Source organism: Vipera berus (genome assembly GCF_964194415.1).
Source record: "Vipera berus genome assembly, chromosome: 7".
Taxonomy (NCBI): domain Eukaryota; kingdom Metazoa; phylum Chordata; class Lepidosauria; order Squamata; family Viperidae; genus Vipera; species Vipera berus.
The window spans coordinates 41,011,149-41,032,884 of NC_138209.1; the positions used below are offsets into that span (position 1 = coordinate 41,011,149).

At 37.5% G+C, this 21,736-nt stretch overlaps 1 protein-coding gene across 1 annotated transcript; it reads right to left on the reverse strand.

Annotated features, from left to right (window-relative positions):
* Positions 1-937: 937 nt before the first annotated feature.
* On the reverse strand, positions 938-20,670 carry METTL14 (methyltransferase 14, N6-adenosine-methyltransferase non-catalytic subunit). Its single transcript, XM_081332245.1, has 11 exons — positions 20,547-20,670; positions 16,904-16,992; positions 15,679-15,766; positions 14,331-14,411; positions 13,588-13,675; positions 12,116-12,206; positions 10,879-11,020; positions 9,723-9,815; positions 7,067-7,183; positions 2,283-2,493; positions 938-1,430 (listed from the first exon to the last, which is right to left on the reverse strand). The coding sequence occupies exons 1-11, from the start codon at positions 20,610-20,612 to the stop codon at positions 1,126-1,128; spliced, it is 1,371 nt and encodes a 456-aa protein (XP_081188371.1). The 5' UTR covers positions 20,613-20,670; the 3' UTR covers positions 938-1,125.
* Positions 20,671-21,736: the final 1,066 nt, after the last annotated feature.

The window sequence follows — 21,736 nt, forward strand, 5'->3', positions numbered from 1 at the left end:
ACGAACAAAATATTAATAATTGTTTCTAATATATATTTGAGATTTCCCTTAGTAGGAGCACCTATTTTCTATTACTGGAACCTAAGTTGTAATATAATTCAGTCACATGAAAAGTAACAGAAAGAGCAATATTTGTCCTAGAAATATTTCAGTGTTTATAAACAATGATTAATATCAAATTAAGTTTTTTTTTTAAAAAAACCCACAATATTGAAAAATACAAAACATTATTATTATTATTATTATTATTATTATTATTATTATTATTATTATTATTATTATTATTATTATTATTATTATTATTTATTTAAACTTGTATACCGCCCTATTCCCCTAGGACTCAGGGCGGTTTACAGGGAAAAATTAAAAATACATAACATACAAAGTTAAAATCGATTAAAACTAAGATTAAATTAAGTCCCTGAATTTAAACTAAAACCCCATTAATAAATAATTAAAACCCCTCAGTCTGGGCCAGACAGCTCAAAAAACCAGGTTTTCAAGTCCCTGCGAAATGAGCGAAGGTCGGGGGCAGTCCTAAGCTCCGTGGGAAGTTGGTTCCAAAGGGCCGGCGCACCCACAGAGAACGCCCTTCCCCTGGGAATAACCCGCCGGCATTCCTTGACCGGCGGTACCCTAAGAAGGCCCTCCCTGTGGGAGCGCACAGGACGATGGGAAGTTGATGCCGGCAGCAGGTGTTCCCTTAGGTAATCCGGACCCAAGCCATTTAGAGCTTTATAGGTCATTACCAGCACCTTGAATCTCACCCGCAGGGCAACCGGAAGCCAATGCAGCTCACGGAGAAGATTGTTTATAATTAAAAATAAAGCCATCATGTGGAAATCATTTTTGATAGTAAATGTACTTGATAGAAAATACACTAATAATGTTACCTACTCAGGTAATGAAACAGCTGCAACAAAACAAAGTCAGAGAATTCCACTGTAAATGTGCTTTATTGTAAGATCTGGATTATTATACAAGACTGGTTCATAATAGGTACAAAAATATTTTGCTGAGCAGCTCTAGAGTGAGCTGCTAATAATATTGCAAACTAAGACTGTATTTTTTAAAACAAAAACTCAGTGGGATAAAGGCAGGGAAAAAGATGAAGATTCTCACTGTTCAGCGAGGGGGGAAGCCACCCCGGTGAGTACCTCCCCGTCCCCCTCTGAATCCACCTCTTTCCCCCCTGAAATTAGTCCGGTTTCTCTCTCTGCCTCTTTCTCCACGACCAGCTGAAGTCCCACCTCTTCCTCCACCCCTTGGTGCACCACCTCCTCGATCTTTTGGTGGTGGTGATTTTGGTCTGAGTCTCTCAATCTCTTCTGTACAACCAGTCAGGTGGGAGTTGGGAGCTGTGAAATATGATGTATAGGTTTCGGCATTGAAGTTACTATTTGTGAGTGTGGGTCCAACAGTTAGCCAGCCTAAGGGGAGGGAAGGGGACAAAAGGGAAGAGTGAGCCGCACACAAAACTGTACCCCTTAATCCTTTCCTGATTGATTCTTTAATGCTACTTTAATGTCACAGTAGGAGTAGAAACAACTATTCCCATAAAATAAGAGCAAGTAGAATTAGCAATAAAACATTACATGATATAGCTGAATGTCATTTTTGAAAACCACAGATGCTTAAAATTAATTCAATAGGACAGTATTTCAATGTTATGAGACATTCCCCTCTTTAGCTTGCTAGTAAGACATTTTAAAACACATAATCACTCTAAATTATTAATAAAATTATTAAAAATCACGTATCATACCCAGAAGTGATACATATATTTCTGCCTTTCATGTTTATTTCAACTTATATGTCAGTTTCATACCTGTATTTCTGCCTTAACATCTAAATACTGTAATATACAAATGGGAAATTATTTTTGTTTGGAGTTCTCAATTAAACAGCTCTGCGGTGGCTAGTTTTAAAGATGTATTCTATGACTGGAATGCCTGAACTGCTACTATATGAAATGACACAGTTGAGTATAGAGCAATATTCGAGATGCATGAACATTTGGAACACTCAGCAACCATTCTGAGCAAAAAACCATTTGTGCCTACCAGCTGAATGCCTATATCTTCATTATGTTTGCAGTCATTTAATAAGAAAATGGGCTTGGGATCAAGAACTTAAGGTGTCCTTTATGCTTAACTGGACCACTATACTGCATTGGAAGCCATAACTACTTCTCTAAAATCTACATTTTTCTAAAACACACAGATTAATTTTATTTATAAAGTTTTTGAAATGATTTAGTACAAAGCAAGACTAAGAATAACCTGGACGGATGGTGCTATCTCGTCCAAAAAGATGAAGCCTCCTTCTTCCAAGACAAAAATGTTCAATAATGTGAAATATTTCCACAGGTTTTTCTATGTTACCAATTTCTGGCTCTTCTGTGATAATTAAATCAATGTCAACATTAGCATGGATAAAATCCCCATCTGTACTACGGCGGACAGTTCCTTTAATGCCCATAAGGCAATGTTCCTAAAGAGAAAACAAAAACATATATTTCTTTTATAGCAAAAGTATATCAAAAAGGATGGGAGGAATAGGGGAAATTAAAAGAGAATGTGACTTTTTAGTTATGTAATTCATCAAAAATCACCATGGACAAAAAGTTCTATGGCTTTCTTAAGGTAAAGGTAAAGGTTCCCCCGCACATGCGTGCTAGTCGTTTCCGACTCTAGGGGCCGGTGCTCATCTCCGTTTCAAAGCCGAAGAGCCAGCGCTTGTCCGAGGACGTCTCCGTGGTCATGTGGCCGGCATGACTAGACGCCAAAGGCGCACGGAACGCTGTTACCTTCCCACCGGAGTGGTCCCTATTTTTCTACTTGCATTTTTTACGTGCTTTCGAACTGCTAGGTTGGCAGAAGCTGGGACGAGTAACAGGCGCTCACTCTGTTACGCGGCACTCGGGATTCGACCCGCCAAACTGCCGACCTTCCGATCGACAAGCTCAGCATCCTAACCCACTGAGCCACCGCGTCCCTTTTATGGCTTTCTTACATCTCCATAAAATATTAAAACAATTATCATTAAGCAGCAGTAAGAACATGGAAATCCCTATCTGAAAAGTGTCACCCCCAGGAAAATGTTCTGAAATAAAAATATTTGCTATAAAATCAGTAATGCCACCCTCCAAGATAAGAAAAGAAAGAAGTCTACAGTGAGTACTTCATTACATTGATTTTATTAGTTATGTATTTTGCCTTTTCTCCAAAGCTCAAGAAAGTACATTCAGCACTTCTACAATTTTTCCCCACAACCACAAACCTATGTGGTAGGTTAGGAGAAGATTGACCCAAAGTAATGCTTGTTTTACCATCCAAATTATTGCCCTGAGTAGAGTTAAATGCTACGATAATTTTTATTGATCAAATTATTCACATCTGTGTCAAAGAACGCATCGTACTATTCAACCCATACTCAGCATTGTGTGTATGTGTCTACATAACTTTCAGCATAGTATACATTATCTCTTAACATCTCCAGAAGCAATAGAAAACACACTAAACCTGCAAAATGTTTTATGAGCTACTTCAAACCCATCTGGTTCAATACAGTTCCATGCAGATTTGCAAATAGGCTTTGAAATTATAATAAATACTTTCTTACAAACTATTTTCAAAGCCCTGCATATTCCTAGTATATACTCATGAATCACAAGTAAAGGGAAGTAAACATTCAGAGTCTAAAACATCCCCAGAAGTATCACTGTGTTTTATGGAACACAATATGGATACAACATGGAGTTTGAACAAACTGGTTTTAATGCCTCCCCTTCCCCCACCCCCAAAAAGAAAAGAAACAGACAATGACATTTTATATCTTCTTTTTAAAGATCGTATTGGAAGGCCTCTATGTGGGAAGTCTACCCAGTTACCCTTGGGGCAGATAGATTTATCTGGTTTCAGAAGAATGATAGCCAAAAGGGCAATTTCCCACAAACTATTAAATGCTGCTTTACTGAAGCCACCAGATGGTTTTTTACAAAATTATAAGTAAAGATGAATAATCATTTCCAGAACTCTCCCAAAAGCTCTGTAAGTTCCAAATTCTGAAAAACCAGGGAAGATGTCCCTTCAGATATAGAAAACAGTTCACTTTTACCATCTCTGACAAGCAACACTACTTGGATTAGGCAAGATACTGTCTTAAGCCCAACTTTCTCTCACCTGGCAACTTCCAGATGGATTGAACTTCAATTCCCATAATCCCTAAACATCATGGTAACACATCTGGAATCACCAGTTGCAGAATGTTGATATGTCAGTGCTAATATTTCTAGGCCTTGATTTTAAAAAAAGACTCAAAGCCACTGTGGAAGTAACTGATTAAGGAAAAAAAAAAAGAATACAGCACACAAATTTCTAGTGGTTACTTTTTCTTTTCTTTTGAGACTTGCAGTCTCCAAAAAATCCATAAAAATAACAAATAATTTTAAGACATAATCATTATTCATGATTATTTTATTTATTTATTATTTATTTTAATTCCATTTATATCCTGCCCTTCTCCGAAGACTCAGGGCGGCTTACAAGCTTAGCAGTAGCCTTCATTCTATGTATATGCCTGCTTATTAGGGCTTTCACACATCCCCCAAGCGGCATTATTACAAAGTCAGCTTAATTGCCCCCAACAATCTGGGTCCTCATTTTACCTACCTCGGAAGGATGGAAGGCTGAGTCAACCTTGAGCCTGGTGGGATGCGAACCTGCACTAATTGCAGGCAGCTGGTGTTACTTAAGGAGGCATTAGCCCACTGCTCCACCAAGGATTATGGAATATTTTTCTTATTTCTATGAGAATCAGGATATATTTAAAAATGTTTGTTTAGTGACACAGTATTTACTATTACTAAAAATGATACTGAGTATTTCAGGAACCTAATTTTTCTTTTTCTCCTAGGAAAGAGGTATTTTAGGAGGCAGTTTGGAATAGTCTTGAGGAAGATGCTCAAATAGCCCTCTGAAACTATTTTCTAGGGCAGTGTGGTTGTGGTTCATCACTTACTGAAGTCTTTTCACAATCATGGTCCATAGCCCACTTGCCATCTCAGTCCTGCCTCCTCACAAGTGCTGACATTTAGCCACTGAGAGCCTGCAGGCTACTTGCCTCAGCCATGAATCCACGCAATGAATCTTTACATTGTCCAAATAATTCTATAAATCTCATTAGCACTAGCATTCAGAAAACTGACAAAAGTAAACAAGTCTCAAATGAAGTTACCAGCTGCAAGACCATATGTCTTCTGCCAGGTGGAATTGTGATTTCACACAAGCAGTCAAAAAAAAGTGCAAATAGGAAATAAGATGAACATCTACAGTTGGGATTTCATTAGGGTACAAATCAATTCACTCTTCTCTCCAGCTTATTAATGCTCAGGCATTTTGCACTAAACATTCCTGACCAGCAGGTTCATGTTTATGAATTATTATTTTTATTTTTATTTATTTTAATTCCATTTATATCCCGCCCTTCTCCGAAGACTCAGGGCGGCTTACAAGCTTAGCAGTAGCCTTCATTCTATGTATATGCCTGCTTATTAGGGCTTTCATACACCCCCCAAGCGGCATTATTACAAAGTCAGCTTAATTGCCCCCAACAATCTGGGTCTTCATTTTACCTACCTCGGAAGGATGGAAGGCTGAGTCAACCTTGAGCCTGGTGGGACTCGAACCTGCACTAATTGCAGGCAGCTGGTGTTACTTAAGGAGGCATTATATTATTATATTATATTATTATATTATATTATAGCACAAGGTACATATAAATTTTAAATAGTAAATAATTTAAATACTGACAAATAGTTAATTTTGTATTAAATGTTCTGATAAAAAAGTAGTTTGAAAATGCTTTAGAAATAGACAGAGTAAAAAGACATACACAAATATAGGTAGCCCTTATTTAACGACTATTTGATCAGCAACCATTTGACGTTATGTCAGCACTGAACAAATGCTACGTATGTCCAGTCTACGTATAGCCAGTGCAACACCCCCATGGCCACAGGATCAAAATTTGAGCATTCAGCTGCCTGCCTGCAGTTAATAACTGCAGGAGCGCTTCCTCCACCCACCTCTCTCCCCACCATCTCTGCCCTTTTGGCCACCCTGCACATTGACACTCCTCGGCAGCACTGGCAGTGCCAGCAGTGCTTGGTCTGAAGTAGAGGCTCTGGGTCTTTAGCAGTCTGTCAGCCAGCCACTGCTGTCCTGGGTAGCCATCGCCAAAAAAGGCAGGGAGAGGGAAGCTGGGTGGGAGGAGTTTGAGAGGAGCTTGAGAGTTTGCACTGAAATGTTGATTAAGTGACTAGGGAAAGACTGCATACATGTGAGGACCAGTAAGAAGTCACTTTTTTCAGCACTGTTGTAACTTCAAACATTCAGTAAAGGACTACCTGTATTTATTTTATGGTCCATGGTAAGATAAAGCGTGAGGAAGATTTCATGAAATTCTGTCAAACATAGGGAAATATCTCAAAATCTGCTCTCCTTACAAAACAATTGCTCAAACAATAAATACAGTCGTCAAAGCAATAGTTAAGGGTCCAAATATTGCCGAAGTACTGAATGAAGAAGTTAACACACAGCCCCATGCTATTCTGGAAAAAATCAGAAGAATTCTCCCTTACCTTCATTTAATTTAAATCTCAACATAGAATATGAAAGCTCAAACACTGAACTCCCAACTACAGCAACTGTTCAGCAGAAAGAAAGCTATAAAAGGTATTCTACACCTCTTCCATCCTCTCCCTGAAAGGTGAAAAAAGCCTAATTTTTTCCACGATGCTTTGATTTGCATTTTCAATAAAATAAGTGAATAAGTGTATCCCAGAACTTTCAAAAATTTCATGTTGTAGACTGAAGTTCAATACTGCATTCACTCAATCATGTCTTTCATTTGTAAATGCATTCTTAAGTAGTAAGTGAAGCCACTTGTTCTGCAAGTATTTTCATAAAACTAAAATTACCATCAACAGCAACAGAGCACTTAAAAAGCATCCACCGACATAGTGCAGGGAGAAGACAAAGAGAAATTCAAAGATGTACTGTACCTTTGTTCTTTGAAAAACAGCTTTGGGGTCTAGAGTCTTGGTCTTCCCAGGATTATTTTTATTTGTTTTAATCCAACATATATCTTCACATCTTCTGTATCCCCATTTGCGCAAACACTAGCACAGTTCAACAAAACAGAATTTTTGTACAATACAGCAAAGCACGAGAACAATGTGTTGGAGCCAAATTTAGACAAAGATAACAAGGCTGCTGAAAACAAATTCCTTCTTTTCGTTTTTCACTCACTAATCTTTCCTAAAGACACTGTTGGCGGATCCTATTGAATGGGATAGTGCGTCACTAATTTATCTCTGAGCTCAATATGAGATCTCCTTTTTCCTAATCTATAGTCTATCCTACTCAGTAGGAACTGTAATTGTCTTTTACAGGACTGAAATATAAGTACAGGGAAAATGAAGCTCCACTACTGCTAACCAACTAAGGTTTAACTCTGGATATAATCCAATTTATTAATTCAATTTTTTTAAAAGAAAAACCTGATTTCTTCTGTAGTTTTCCTAGAGACCAGATTACTAAACTTCAAACAATTAACAATTTTCAAGCAATGCCTCCATTACAGTATGTATTTATTTGAATCCTTCAACATTTTTAAATATGTTGCATATCACTTCATGAGTGATTTATATATTATTAACTATGGCATTAAACATACTGATGGCACAATTTTATGTATGTATGTATGTATGTATGTATGCATATATGTATGTATGTACACTCTGTGCACAATTATTAGGCAAGTGGGCATTTTGGCCATATCATCATTTTTATGCATATTTTCCACCTCAGACGGCAGCAACGTGGAGATGGGATACTGATAGGGGCTGGTATTATTAAAGATGAGCTAGTTGGACTTTTTCAGGTTGAAGATGGACTCAAAATCAACTCCCAAACCTACTGTCAGTTTTTAAAAGGCACTATTTTCAAGCAGTGGTACAGGAAAAAGTCTGCATCTTTCAAGAAGACCATGATTTTTATTCAGAACAATGCTCCATCACATGCATTGAAATACTCCACTGCGAGGCTAAGCCAGTAAAGGCCTTAAAGGTGAAAGTATAATGACATGGCCTCCTTCCTCATCTGACCAAAACCCTATTGAGAACTTGGGGGCCCTTTTTTAATAGTATTCTGTCCCAGCCTACATACATCCTTAGTTACTTCACAAGGCAACCCCTCTTTTAACAGTAAACTGGAAAAATAAACCCTTTTTTATTTGAGTTACAGACATTGTCCACAAACAAAATGGAGCATGAGCCAAAACAGAAAATAACTCACTGGTAAAATAAACAGACCATCATCTCTTGACACAGAAGTTCCTTGCAAACAGTTGCATCCAGCAACCAGCCCTGCCCACACATTCCCTTTTTGTTACGCAGCCCCCAAGGCATGGCTTCTCACTGCTTTCTCCTTCTCCCCTGGAGTCACCCCATTGCCTCCCTCTGATTTACTCATGTGACCTGTCTACGTTTACCTGCATCTCTGAGGTCTTCCAGCTGTGCTTCCTCTGAGTCTGACTCAGCCTCCCAGCACAGCTGGCTTTCAGCTTCATCACGAGTGGAGGGGCCAGGTTCTTCCTCACTTTGTAAGTCTTGTAACTCATCAGACCCTTCCTCCGACTCTGATGGCTCCCCAGGCCCCTCCTCCTCCTCCTCCGATTCCCCGGACTCAGCTGCCAGGATCACAGGCTGGCACAGAATCACAACAAATGGGAGATTTATGATGAAGGAAAACAGTACACCTCTCTGAACAGTGTCTGGGAGGCTGTAGTTGCTGCTGCACAAAACGTTGATCATCAACAGATCAAGAAACTGACAGACTCCATGAATGGAAGGCTTATGACTGTTATTGAAAAGAAGGGTGACTATATTGGTCACTGATTTTTTTTTAAATGTCAGGAATGTTTATTTGTATATTTCGAATTGTTTATTATTCTCACTTTAACAGATGCAAATAAATGAGTGAGATGGTCAAATTTTCATTTTTCATTTAGTTGCATGATAATTCTGCACACTAATAGTTGTCCAATAATTGTGCACACATAGATATCCTCCTGTCTTGAGGTTTGAGGTTTATTAGCATTTTGGATTGACCGAGAACACTGTAGTTGTTCAATAAGAAAATTAATCCTCCAAAATATAACTTCCCTAATAAATATGCTCACAGTGTATAGAGAATGGTCGATGGCTCAGCAGTTAAGATACTGGGCTTGCCGAAAAGCCCAGGTTTGAGACCTGTGCATCATATGATGGGGTGAGCACCTGTCCTCATCCTAGCTCCTGCCAACTGGTTCGAAAGCATGCAAATGCAAGTAGATAAATAAGTACCTTCGGTGGGAAGGTAACAGCATTCCATGACATTATGTTGACCACATGACTGCAGAAATATCTTCAGACAGCATTGGCTCAACTGTCCTTCAAATGGAGATGAGCCCCACCCACTATAGTCAGCAATAATTAGTGGAGTAAAATCCACAGGGACAAAAATGGACCCTACAAATATATGTAGAATTTGGCTTTCAAAACTTCCTGTAGTTGATTCTTAGTCAGAGACTCTAGACAGTTATTTTTGTATATGCTGGCCTTATCTGAATGCTTCACTGAATAAGTTGCTATTAGACATAGAAGTACATCATCTTACCACCCGGCCAAGATCCAGACCCTCACCAGAACCACACCAAAGAAAGACAAATGATCGTGGGGCAGCAATTTCTTCAATGTCCAACTTCATAATCTGCAAAAGGTAGAAAACATGTAATGTTTTAAGCAAAAACATTTGCACAGCAGAGTGTAGCAAACACTATGCACTTGTGGGAAAGCACTAGGAAGAAATTATATAATAAATAAATGAACTTTCTTAAATAATACACCAGTTTTTTCCTACATTTTTAGAATTGTCAGAGTGTCAAAAATAAAGGCAAAGAAAATACAACCATGTACACATTCATGTTTGATATCAGTAATGCATAAACAGCTCTAGATATAGAGGCAAAGATGCAGAAATAATTTCTTTATAATTTATTTCTGTATTACTTCTGTAATTTATTTATTTATTTATTTATTTATTTATTTAATTAAATTTTTATACCGCCCTTCTCCCGAAGGACTCAGGGCGGTGAACAGGGCATATCTTAAAACTACAAAAGTACAAAAGTTAAAAAAGAATTAAATTATTGCCCACAATAGATTAGTGGTTTTAATATAAATTCAGAGATTTAATATAAAAAATTCATGATTGAAGGCTACAAGGTTGTTTTTATTATGAAGTTCAACCAATACTTCAAATGCAGAAGTTTGCTTCTTTCCTATTATCTTGATTACAACACACAGACCAATTTATCTGGCACATGTTATTTAGCAAACCTTGATTTTTTAAAAAAGTGTCCTTATGATTACTACCAAAGATTCAAAGTTTGTTTACATATTTTGTTCTAAGAACAGTAAGTAAAGGATTCTAATGGCTCATATTATTTTTATGCAACAATTCTTATTTTATTGCCTCATAACTGCATATTGTATAAATTATTTCTAATCTACCAATTAGAAATAGATTATGATAGACAGTAGCCTACTGCAGCTTCAATTTTAAAGTTAGGTAAATGTTAACATGACAGAATTACTACTAATGCATGGTTTTAAAAATGAAGGTATTGCTCATCTTTCATATTTTAAAAGGGTGAGGAAAGAACATTTACAGGAAATCTGAAAAGCAGCTAGACAAAAAGGCATTTCAAAAGCCAACTTATGTAAAACAATAACAAACAAAACAGTCTTAATGTTTTCTGTAGCAAACTCACATCATCCCATGTCCAGCATTTCTCATTAGCAGTAATGCCAGTCTCCCTATAGTATTCTTCCAATGGTGGTTCTAAAAGTATCACATCAAACTTAGACTTGAGTTCACGAAGATCAAAAGCTTCCAGTTCAGCTTGTAAATACCTACCAAACAAATGAAAAATACATTGTTATGATTTGATTAGTTTTCTAGGTTGACAATTTCTTAATGTCTATTCTCCAACTGTAATATTTAAAACAAGTTGTGCAAGTTTCCTAGATTGAGATATATTACTTATACATGCAACACACTCTGAAAACAGTACTTTATACACAAAAGCAGTTTTCTTGCTTTGGAAAGCATTTCACATTTGTAAAATAATTAGCAAACAAAATGCTGATCACTGCTTAGCTTAGTACTCAAACTGAATGTTGAAAGCTAATCTGGCTACCATTACCATATTAAAATTTTAAAATACTGCTATAAAATTACCATTCTAATTAAATAAAAATTAATTTGGGATAAGCGACTTCTAAAATAAGCACAAGTTAAATTTTAAAACCCACTTTCCACCTTTTTTCCAAAATTAATTTAAATGGGCTGTATCAAATAATTCAGCGGTCTATCCCATCAGTTGAACAGATTCTTCCTGCTTCATATCTGCCCCACCACCTTTAACAATATTTTCTGAAGTAGTTGGGAGCTTTCAAAACAAATAAGAACCAAGTATGAGAGATGCACAAGAAGAATTCTAACTTTGGAAATGCCAGCCTTGCTGTTTAATATGGGAGGCAGTTCAATGGCTTTTTTTCCTTTCTTCAAAAAAGTTGTTTAGACTATGTTAGGCAACCTGTGGGATAACAGATATTCTTGAATTACATTTCCCCATCTATTAGCATTGCTCCTAAAGAATGATGGAGTGCCACAAGTTATCTATTCCTGATTTCTTAAAAGGGAGCCTTTACACCAAAAAAAATTTCTTATATCCATTGTTGTAGTAAACATATCTTATTTACACATTTCAAACTTAAGGATAATGGACTGTAGATATTTGCAAAAAGGAAAAAGAAAAAGAAAATCTGAGAAAATGGTCAAAAGCACACCAAAGAAAATGGATCAATAATTTTGTAGTTTATATACACAACCCAAGAATAAAACATTCCCACTGTCAACAGGTGTTCACAGAAAAATCTTAATTTGCAGTCAACTAAAAATAAGCATGTCTAGACAAAATTATCCAATTTATTCAAAGTATTTACATTGGAGGGGTGTTAGATTTAGATATCAGCTCATCTTTCAGCCTGATAAGTTCCCGGAGTTTTGGATATTCTTCAAATCTATCTGCTAAACCTAAAAGAAAAACACATAAATGTTATACTACAGAAATAACTTTCAAGCACGTTTCACAAAATAGACATCTTTACATATTTGAACTAGGCCACAGCTATGCTTGTTTCTTTTCATTATGATTTGAGCTCAGCACAATTTAATCAAATACACAATAAAAATATTTTTCCGGAGTCTTAGCCATTTCAGTGCATGTCTTCCAAAGCCGTATATTATTTAATTTGAATGTGCTTAAATTACTATGAAACACAATGCGTACACAATGTACATAAAATAAAATTCTTAGTTTTCAGAATTTAACTTGCTTGAATGCAAGTTAATGTCTTGCTTCTGGATTTTGAAGGAGTAATAAGAGCTCTTACTTCTTTGAAACTATTTATGGCATAACTGGTATTATTTTGGCTGGGTACAACTCAAAACAACTGTTGATACCTCCAATTTGCTACTTAACTGTGACTGTTTACTGTCTTTTTATTTTTTATATATAATTTTTATTAAGAATTTTGATTATAACAGCTAATACAAATTGTTTACTATATTTTAAGAGATAGCTACTTCAATGAAAATGATTACAGGTAATCCTCAATTTATGACCAAAATTGAGTACACAATATCAGCCAAATGTCATGATGGCTATAAAGTGGGTCATGTGACCAGACCCAATTTTACAAGTTTACAACCTTTGTTGGAGAGAAGCCTATTAATCAAATGTTGCAGTTGTAAAACTAACAACATGTTTATTAAGACCCATTGTCCACTATTTTTACCAGAAACAGGAAGTAAAATGTGGTCACATGACATATGTTGGAAATGGCCATAAATGTAGGCCAGTAACCAAGCATCCCAAATATGGTCATGTGACCATGGAAGTGGATACCAGAACTTCAAATTTGGATTGTATGTAGCTTTTTCAGGATCCATCATAACTTCGTATAGCCACTAAGTGACTGGTTGTAAATTAAGGACTACCGAACCTGAAATATAATTCTTATTTTCTGCTCACAACAGGAGTTTTAAATTTCACACTGATGCTTCCATATTAAATATGAGAAAACTTAAGAAATTGTTTGTCTTTTTTTTAGAAAAAGAAACAAAGCATCCAATGGCCACTATATTACAGGAACAGACCTTTCTTTTAAAACTAGGAAATCTTTGATCATGCAATCGATAATCACTACCTCTATTAAAATCCAATTATTACTCATATTTGTCTCAACATAATGCCCAAAGTTGTCTAAACATAATGCCCAACTCCACTGTTACTTTTCATCTGATAGTTCAAATATATTTATTAGAAAACTGAAAACTTGTACTATTCTAAAAATAATAAATAAAACCTCTGCCTGTACATAGAAATTTTCTATTATAAATTTCTGTGACATACCCACATCTCTGATGAAATTTTGAGGTCTGTGTCCAGTGTCCACAAAATGCTGACAGTAATCATTATGAGGATTTAAACTCTGTGTCCCCTAAAGAAAGAAAATCACCTCAGAATAAACATTAGCAAAATAAGGCACATCACTGATACACTGATTTGATATTATTACCTGCATATGGAAACAGTTGTCCATGTCTCCTAGACTCTTAGCTATTACTACAGACTGCTGATATAATAATTTATTTTAATAAAGACCGCTGGGACTATATATTCCATTTCTCTCTTTTTCAACAAAGAATGCATTGCTTATATATTCAAAATAATGTATTTTTCTTTAGCACATAATGCCCCAAATGAAGAAAAAGCTATTTTTGGTTGAGATGTTTTCTCTGCTTTCTACCAAACCATAATTTGGTACAGCAGATGCTCCTGTATTGATGGCAACTTTAAAATATTGTTCAAGTTGATTACATTGAAATAGATGAATAAAATGCCTGTGATCTTTTGTTGATCTTAAAAGCATATTCAAATCCTAAATTTGTGTAACCAGAGATCTCAATAATAACATCCAAGTGGAAGGTAGAAAATTAAAACTCAAGTATTTGTAAATTTATTTTCAGCCCTTTTCAGTCATATAATAACTAAAGACCTCTGAATTTAAAAATAAGATATCAAATGCAAATAACAAAATACAAATCAGTAAATATAAAAACATAATACATTTAAAAATCATAACAGCTATTTACCTTAAGAAAAGTACTGGAATCTTTGTAAATTTCTTCTTCATATGGTAGATTCTCTTCATCTTGTTGAAGCTCCACTTCATCCTTTGGAATAAAGCACATTTTATGTGTGTGTAGAAACAGGGTGTTTCTCTTCTCATTAGCATTCCACTTCTTAGTGAAGAAAGAAGAGGGCTCTCTATGAATGCTGCCTTCCTGAAACAGCAGATCATGAGTAGTCCCAGTGTAAGTCTGGGAAAGCAGTCGGTGAACCAATTACATTTTCCCAAAAACACTGTTTAAACAAGAAAAATAAAATTGAAAATGATTTTAAAACCCAAATGTTTTAAAATCATATACCTTTTCTGTTGGATGAATCACTCTATCAGAGATATGTCTTTTGAAACCGGTTAAGGATGCGTGTAACTATTGCCACTGAAGGACTTACTTATTTAGATTTATCCCCTGCCCTTTCTTTAGGAGCTCAAGGCAGCATGTGTAGCACCCCATCCTATTTTTCCATACAATTCCTCCTCAGTGCTGAGTAAGAATAATAGGTCTAAAGTTTTCTGGTTAACTTTTGTAGCTGAGAGTGGGCTTCCCTAGTGACAATAGCCACAATACTACACTGGATTTCATGGGCAGTACGTCAGAAGGCAAGCAAATCTTTCTAACCCTTCAAGTATTATAGTAGATTACATCTTCTTGTGATTTTCTTTGGTTCCATAGCTGTTGGGTGTTTGTTTTTTCTTCATAGTTCTATTACAGGTTGTCCTCGACTCATGTCCACGATTGAGCCCAAAATTTCTGTTGAGATATTTGTTAAATGAGTTTTGACTCATTTTATGACCTGTCTTGCCAGAGTTGTTAAGTGAATCACTGTAGTTGTTAAGTTAATAACATGGTTCTTATGTGACTCTGGCTTCCACAATGATTTTGCTTGTCAGAAGGCTGCAAAAGGTGATCACATGACCATGGGACACTACAGCCATCATAAATATGAATCCATTGCCAAGCATCTGAATTCTGATCATGTGACCATAGGGATGCTGCAGTGGTCCTACAGGTGAAAAACAATCATAAATCATTTTTTCCAGGGCTTTTGTAACTTTGAATGGTCACTAAATGAGCTATTGTAAGTCAAGGACTACCTGTATTTAAATCACATAGAATCTCTATTGTGAGTGGGGTGTTAATTTTTTTTCTAAAGAGAAAACAAACAAAAATGCTTTTAAATATTTACAATCAAACCTTTTAATGTAAATGTTAAAGATTCTGGCATGCAAAATGATTCTTATTAGAAAGATTCAAAACATATATTTCTATTTTAGAAAGAGGTGGTCTTTTTTAAAAAAAAAAGTTACACTCTTACTTTATATTCCTCTATTTCTTCTTCATCAGCCTCTCCTTCATCAGGACATCTACGTTTAGAATTTGGAGCAGATGTATCATAAGCAGCCCTAGAAACATGAATATTGAAAGTATGTTAGTATAAAACAAATTTCATAAGATGCTGTGAAAAGTTAATTTAAGCAAATTAATTTTTAATTAATTTAAAAGTTAATTTAAAGGTGTTGTATCACCTTTAGCACCATCTTTTTATAAAAATATTACAGGCAAACTCTGCCCACAGCCTGGAGTTTGACCCTGACAAGGCTCAAGGTTGAGGTTGACTTAGACTTCCATCCTTCCAAGGTTGGTAAAATGAAGATCCAGATTGTTGGGGGCAATATGCAAATAATGTTTCTACATTGTAAACCAGCCAGGGAGTGCTGTAAAGCACCATGGAGTGGTATGTAAGCTTAAATGCTATTGCTATAAAAAGAATTCTTTGGAGATTCAGTAGCCTTTTAGCAAATAAAAAAGGATTGAAATAAGGCAGTCCCTTCAAAGAACTCTGTGTTGAAAAAGGTTCTCCCTTCTGAGAATTCAAGATAACTGACTGGCATTCAGGAGTGGAAATCATAATTATGAAAAGAAATGAAAACATTCTTTATTTCATTTCTCAACTTTGGCTAGATACAATTTAAATTCATTTCCTTTTATATATGAATTTTCAACATGTGCATAATCTTTTCTTCTGTGTTGTTATATATTAACTATTGTAATTCTCTTCTCTTCTAGTTGCATGTCTAATGATACAATGGTGTTCCTACATAAAACCTTATCACAGATATATTAAATAGGTAAATACATAAAATAAGTCTACAGCGGCCCAAGGCCCTCTGGGAACCAAGCTGCGAGAGCAGAGGGCTACCGTCCAAAGCTTTATTTGCGTGTGCTGTGGTAGCTAGACTGCATGTGCAAAACCATCCACTGCTGCCACTGCCAGTCCATGGACCTGGAATGATTGGGGATCACTGGTCTATATAAAATTCAGACTACTATGTATTACCAAACTATAAATTTACCAAATAAAATAAATACTCAAATTCTAGGATAGAATCTGTTTTCAAATATTTGATTGGAAATTGAAAACTTAATTTGGGTTAAAATAATAACAAGCAAAATTAACTAAAATTTCTTAGCAGGAACATCAATTTTTTCTGTGATGTTTGCATCATAAAATGTAGAGTAATAAATCACTAAATGCAAACCTGCATGTTTCTCTTGTTTCAGCAATTTCTCTTTGCTCATCCTTGCTATTTAGTACTGCACCAATACTATCAGCATTTTCAGCTCCCAACTAAAATATGGGGGGGAGAAAAGAGAAAAGAAGATGATTACAGAGGAAATATTATATTAACCATTAGTATTATATTATAAATTGTATAATAAATCAGTAACTTTTGTGTGTGTGTGTTTGTGTGTGTGTGTGTGTGTGTGTATGCATGCATGCATGCATGTATGTGTATATATATACAGGGCTTTTTTTCTCATAGAACACTCAGAACGGCATTCTGGCACCTTTTTTGCAAAAAAAAAAAACTTTTGCACAAGCTGTGCTGCTATTGGCTTTCAAAAGCCTATTGCAGGGGTAGGCAACCTTGGCTCTTATGACTCGTGGACTTCAACTCCCAGAATTCCTAAGTCAGCTATGCTATTGGCTTTTGAAAGCCAATAGGAATTGCTGCTGAGCGCGCCAAAAGACCTGGCTGTTCTGTTCCAGCCTACGACCACCCCTGTTTGAATGTCAGGCACAACCCCTTTTTATAGTCAACAGGCTGAAAAAAACCTAACCAAATTTATTTACAAAGAAATCAAAAGTTCAAATAAGAGTTAAACCAAATGTTCAAACAAGAGTTAAACAGGAATAACAGACCAGGACTCTAGCAGAAGATCTTCAAACGGTTGCCTTCAGCAACCAGCACCTCCCACACCTTCCCCTTTTATCAGCAGTCCCAAGGTGTGGCTTCTCACTGCCTTCTCCTCCTCTCACCGAGTTGCCTCATTGCCTTTCTCTGTTCTGCTCTGCTGGATTGCCTCCTGCTCCTAGCATCCCTGAATAGATCCAGCTGTGAATCATCTACGTCCAATGCCTCTTGCTCACACGGCTGAGTCTGATGAGGAACATGATGGGAGGGGCCAGGCTGAGAGTCCTGCAGTGCATCAGAGCCTCTGACACCAAAGGAAGTTATTTTTATTAGGAAGAATTAATTTATCACATGCTAGATCTTTGGGGACTTAGTACCACCAGCACAGAGCATTTGCTTTTCTGAAACTTCATTCAAATTCAATTTCTGATAGGGGCATTTGGAAAAAAAAGTTATTTATTAAATTTATATGCTATCTCACCAGGATGACTCTGAAGTCAACTGTGAATGTATGCACAGTGGGGCCATTAAGCCCATTTTCCCCACTTTATCAAAAAGGAGACTATGATTTACTTTATCAAATCCCTTTAAATTAACTTCAGCGCTTACTTTTGCTAGCAACCCTGGCTCTCAATTATTATAATGAGAGGCTATTGTATTGTGAAAAAAAGGAAAAATCCGTGTTGAATTGTTTTAACACACTGCATTTAAAAGTTGATATCTCCAAAAAGAAAAACAAAAAAAAACCTCACAAGAAAAATAACAGAAGGAAAAGTCCAAGAAACAGAAATGGTTCATCCAATGGAAAAGTGAATCATACATTAGCATTTATTGTTATAGAAATGGCTAGTTTATAATGTTATAGAAAAGTAAAAAGTTGAGGTTCAATGTTAATGCTTCCTTCTACTCCTGCAACAGAGGAAGTCAGAAGTCAGTGCCTTTTCTCTTTCCCTTCTCCCCCTCACTTTCCCCTTTTTCTCTCACCCTTCGCTCGCAAAAGCCCCCCCACTGACTCACACTTTGCTCACAAAGGCCTCCAGTTGTTCTCACTCACTCCTCCATCTCTTTCAAAGGGACCTCATTCAGTCTCTCTCCCCCACTCACTCCGTCTCTTTCAAAGGCCTCTTGCTTGCTCGCTCACTTACTGCCCCGTTGCTTCCAAACGCCATTTGCTCGTTCACTCACTCACTTACCGCCCCGTTGCTTCTAAATGCTTCCAAATGCCATTTGCTCATTCACTCACTCACTGCCCCGTCACTTCTAAATGCTTCCAAATGCCACTTGCTCGCTCACTTACTGCGTTTGGAAGCGACGGGGCAGTAAGTGAACGAGTGCCAGGGCCAGAGGCCATCAGCTGTTTGGCGCTGGAGACGCCGGGCGGCCTGACGCAGCGCTCCGTGGCTGGGGCATCTTCAGTTGGTGTCAGGGACGGTGCCGGAGGCCGTCAGCTGTTCAGCGCTGGAGACCGCTGCCATGAGGAACACAACTTTGGGTCGGGGTTCAGAGCAGCTCCATATGGGGGTTCAGCATGGGCTGCGGTGTGGCAACTGCATGGAGGGGAATCCCCACGGTGGCTGTGGAGAGGGGAATCCCCGCGGCCTGTGGCTCCAAGCCACAGGGGCGGGGGTGCAAAGGACAGGCGGCGACGCCATAGCAAGAGGGGGTTCTTACACACACCGGCATTGCTCCCAGTGACAGCACCTCTGAGTTCTGGCACCTTTTTTTTAGAAAAAAAGCAGTGTGTGTGTGTGTGTGTGTGTGTGTGTATACACATACACACACACACACACACACACACACACACAGAGATACATATGCACACATATTTCCTATCCCCTTTCCTCAAATAGCTAATGCACAAATGTTATTTCACAAATCTTAGTTGCCTGGGTATCTAGACTACCTTTATTCATGCACATTATTAATAGAAGATTAACCCTTTGCCTGTTTTAGGAATAAAAAGGACCAGTGAAATATTTGCTGACCATAAATTTAGGGAATACACAAAGGAGACAATAAAATCTTTTCCTGATTCTGCTGTTAGAGTACTTGATTTATATGCCAGCTGTTCAAGTTATTTCCCCCCCCCCAATATATAGCAGTAAAAGCAAGCTGACTGTGTGGCAATGACACATATTTCTTCACAACAAAATGAGCCTGCTACGTGTTTTTTTTTGCATGCATAGAACCTGCTTCTACTGCATGTTTAGCTCTGAATAAAAAATGCTGAAAACAAAGAACTGTTTCTACTCTCCTATTCTATTGTTTTCTATGCTGAATGCATGTAATTGAATGTCCTATATAGGTATTCCATTTGTTTAGTAACTATTCAAAGTTACAACAGCACTGGAAAAAGTGACTTATGACCATTTTTCACACTTATGACTATTGCAGCACCCCATGATCACATGATCAAATTTCAGACTCTTGGCAACTGGTTCATATTTATGAAGGTTGCAGTGCGCCCTGGGGGTTACCTTTTGCAACCTTTTGACAAGCAAAGTCAATGGCGAAGTCAGTTCACTTAACAACTGCGGCAAGAAAAGTCATAAACGGGGCAAAATTTACTTAATTTACTACCTACTTAGCAACTAGGTACATCATTCATCATACAAACACAATCACTCTTACTGTATTTTTTTTAAAATTACTTATTAGGTTTACAATAGCCTCATAACATCCTCGCAGTATGCAAAACTAGAACGGGCATTTCTTGAGAGAGAGAAAAAAAGCTGTAAGTCTTCGTACTCCACTGGGGATCAACTTAGTGCTTTGCCTCCATCCTTCTCCATGCGGCAAAGCAGTATCGGAAATGACTCCAATCCACGCAGCCCCAGTAGGTTTTTACATCACAACTGTGTACTAAAGACCCCCGAGAGACATTTTCCCCGCCTTCCTTTTTAAGCCTGAACCACGGGACGCAAAAGAGCGGCCTCCCGAAGGTCGGAAGTTTTCTCGTAAGGATGATCTCCCGGTCACCGGGTACCTGCTGAGCCAAAAGCTGCCGGCGTAGTTTCTGCCGCTCCCTGATCTCCTGCAAGCGGCTGTTCATCCTCCTCCTCCTCCGGCAAAGTCGTAAACTGAGAAGTCGCCGCCTCTCCAGCGCCTTCTTCGCGCGACACTTCCCGAACCGCTGACCGGAAACAGAGTGGGAATTAAGAAGCGTCATAAACGAGCAATGTCGTCGTTTCTGAACTTCTGGCGGAAGGCTGGAAGTTCTGCTTCCGCGCGCTTGAGCAAGAGTAGGAATGCTTCCTAGAGAAGTATGTACATGTTGCAAATCATTTTTACAAATTAAATGACCATGAACAATATTTTATTTTTTTAAAACAGCATGCGTTCTTCCTTTTCCAAGACGAGGGTGGGCTATATTGTAGCATAGGCTAATACTGTATTCACTGCGGGTGATAAAATCAGCCTCCGAAATCATTCTTTTTTAAAAAAAAAAAAAGATTTGGCGCTAAATATCTGGTAATGTTAAATAATTATTTAAACATGGAAGGGAGGGGGGACCGATCGCACATTCTTAACATAGAAATGTACCGATGTTTTGTGCACAAAAGTTGCATTCTGTCTAAGTTTACTTCTGACAGTTGAGGCATTAGTATTGCTACGTCATTCAGTTTGCAGTGAATAAAATTTTCATTTACAGTTTGCAATATTTAGGGAAAAGTATAAAATCAGAATAAGCATATTTTGAAAAAAAGAATTATTTTTTCTATAGTGATACATCTCTGCATGATACATCTCTGCATAATTTATTGAAGTTTTAACAGATTTAAGCAACTTTGTGCAAGAAAAAAAATTACATTTTTGGAGGTCCTAAAAATAGATATTACCTTAAGCTTTTCAGTCAATCAATCAGAATAGAGCTGGAAGGGATCTTGGAGGTCTTCCAGTGCAGTGCCCCCCAACGTTTTGAGCACCAGGGACTGGTTCCATGGAGACAAGTTTTTCCGTGGACTGCAGGGCGTCCGGTTTTGCGTGCTGCCTGCATCCCACAGATGGGGCTTTGCTTGTTCGCATGGCCCAGTTTCTGGCGTGCTGCGGACCGGTGCCAGTCCACGGACCAGGGTTTGGGGACCCCTGTTCTAGTCCTACCCCCTGTTCAAGCAGGAGACCGTATACAATGTATGTCAAAATTGATTGTGTCACATGATGTATCATGACATATTG

What these genes read in the sequence shown, in the direction of transcription:
- METTL14 (XM_081332245.1), bottom strand. Translation starts at nt 20,612, where the DNA reads ATGAACAGCCGCTTGCAGGAGATCAGGGAGCGGCAGAAACTACGCCGG. An exon ending in GGCAGCTTTTGGCTCAGCAG is followed by an intron (nt 16,993 to 20,546) that starts GTACCCGGTGAC and finishes CCCATATTTTAG; the next exon opens with TTGGGAGCTGAAAATGCTGA. An exon ending in AATGCTGGACATGGGATGAT is followed by an intron (nt 9,816 to 10,878) that starts GTGAGTTTGCTA and finishes TACCTTTTGCAG; the next exon opens with ATTATGAAGTTGGACATTGA.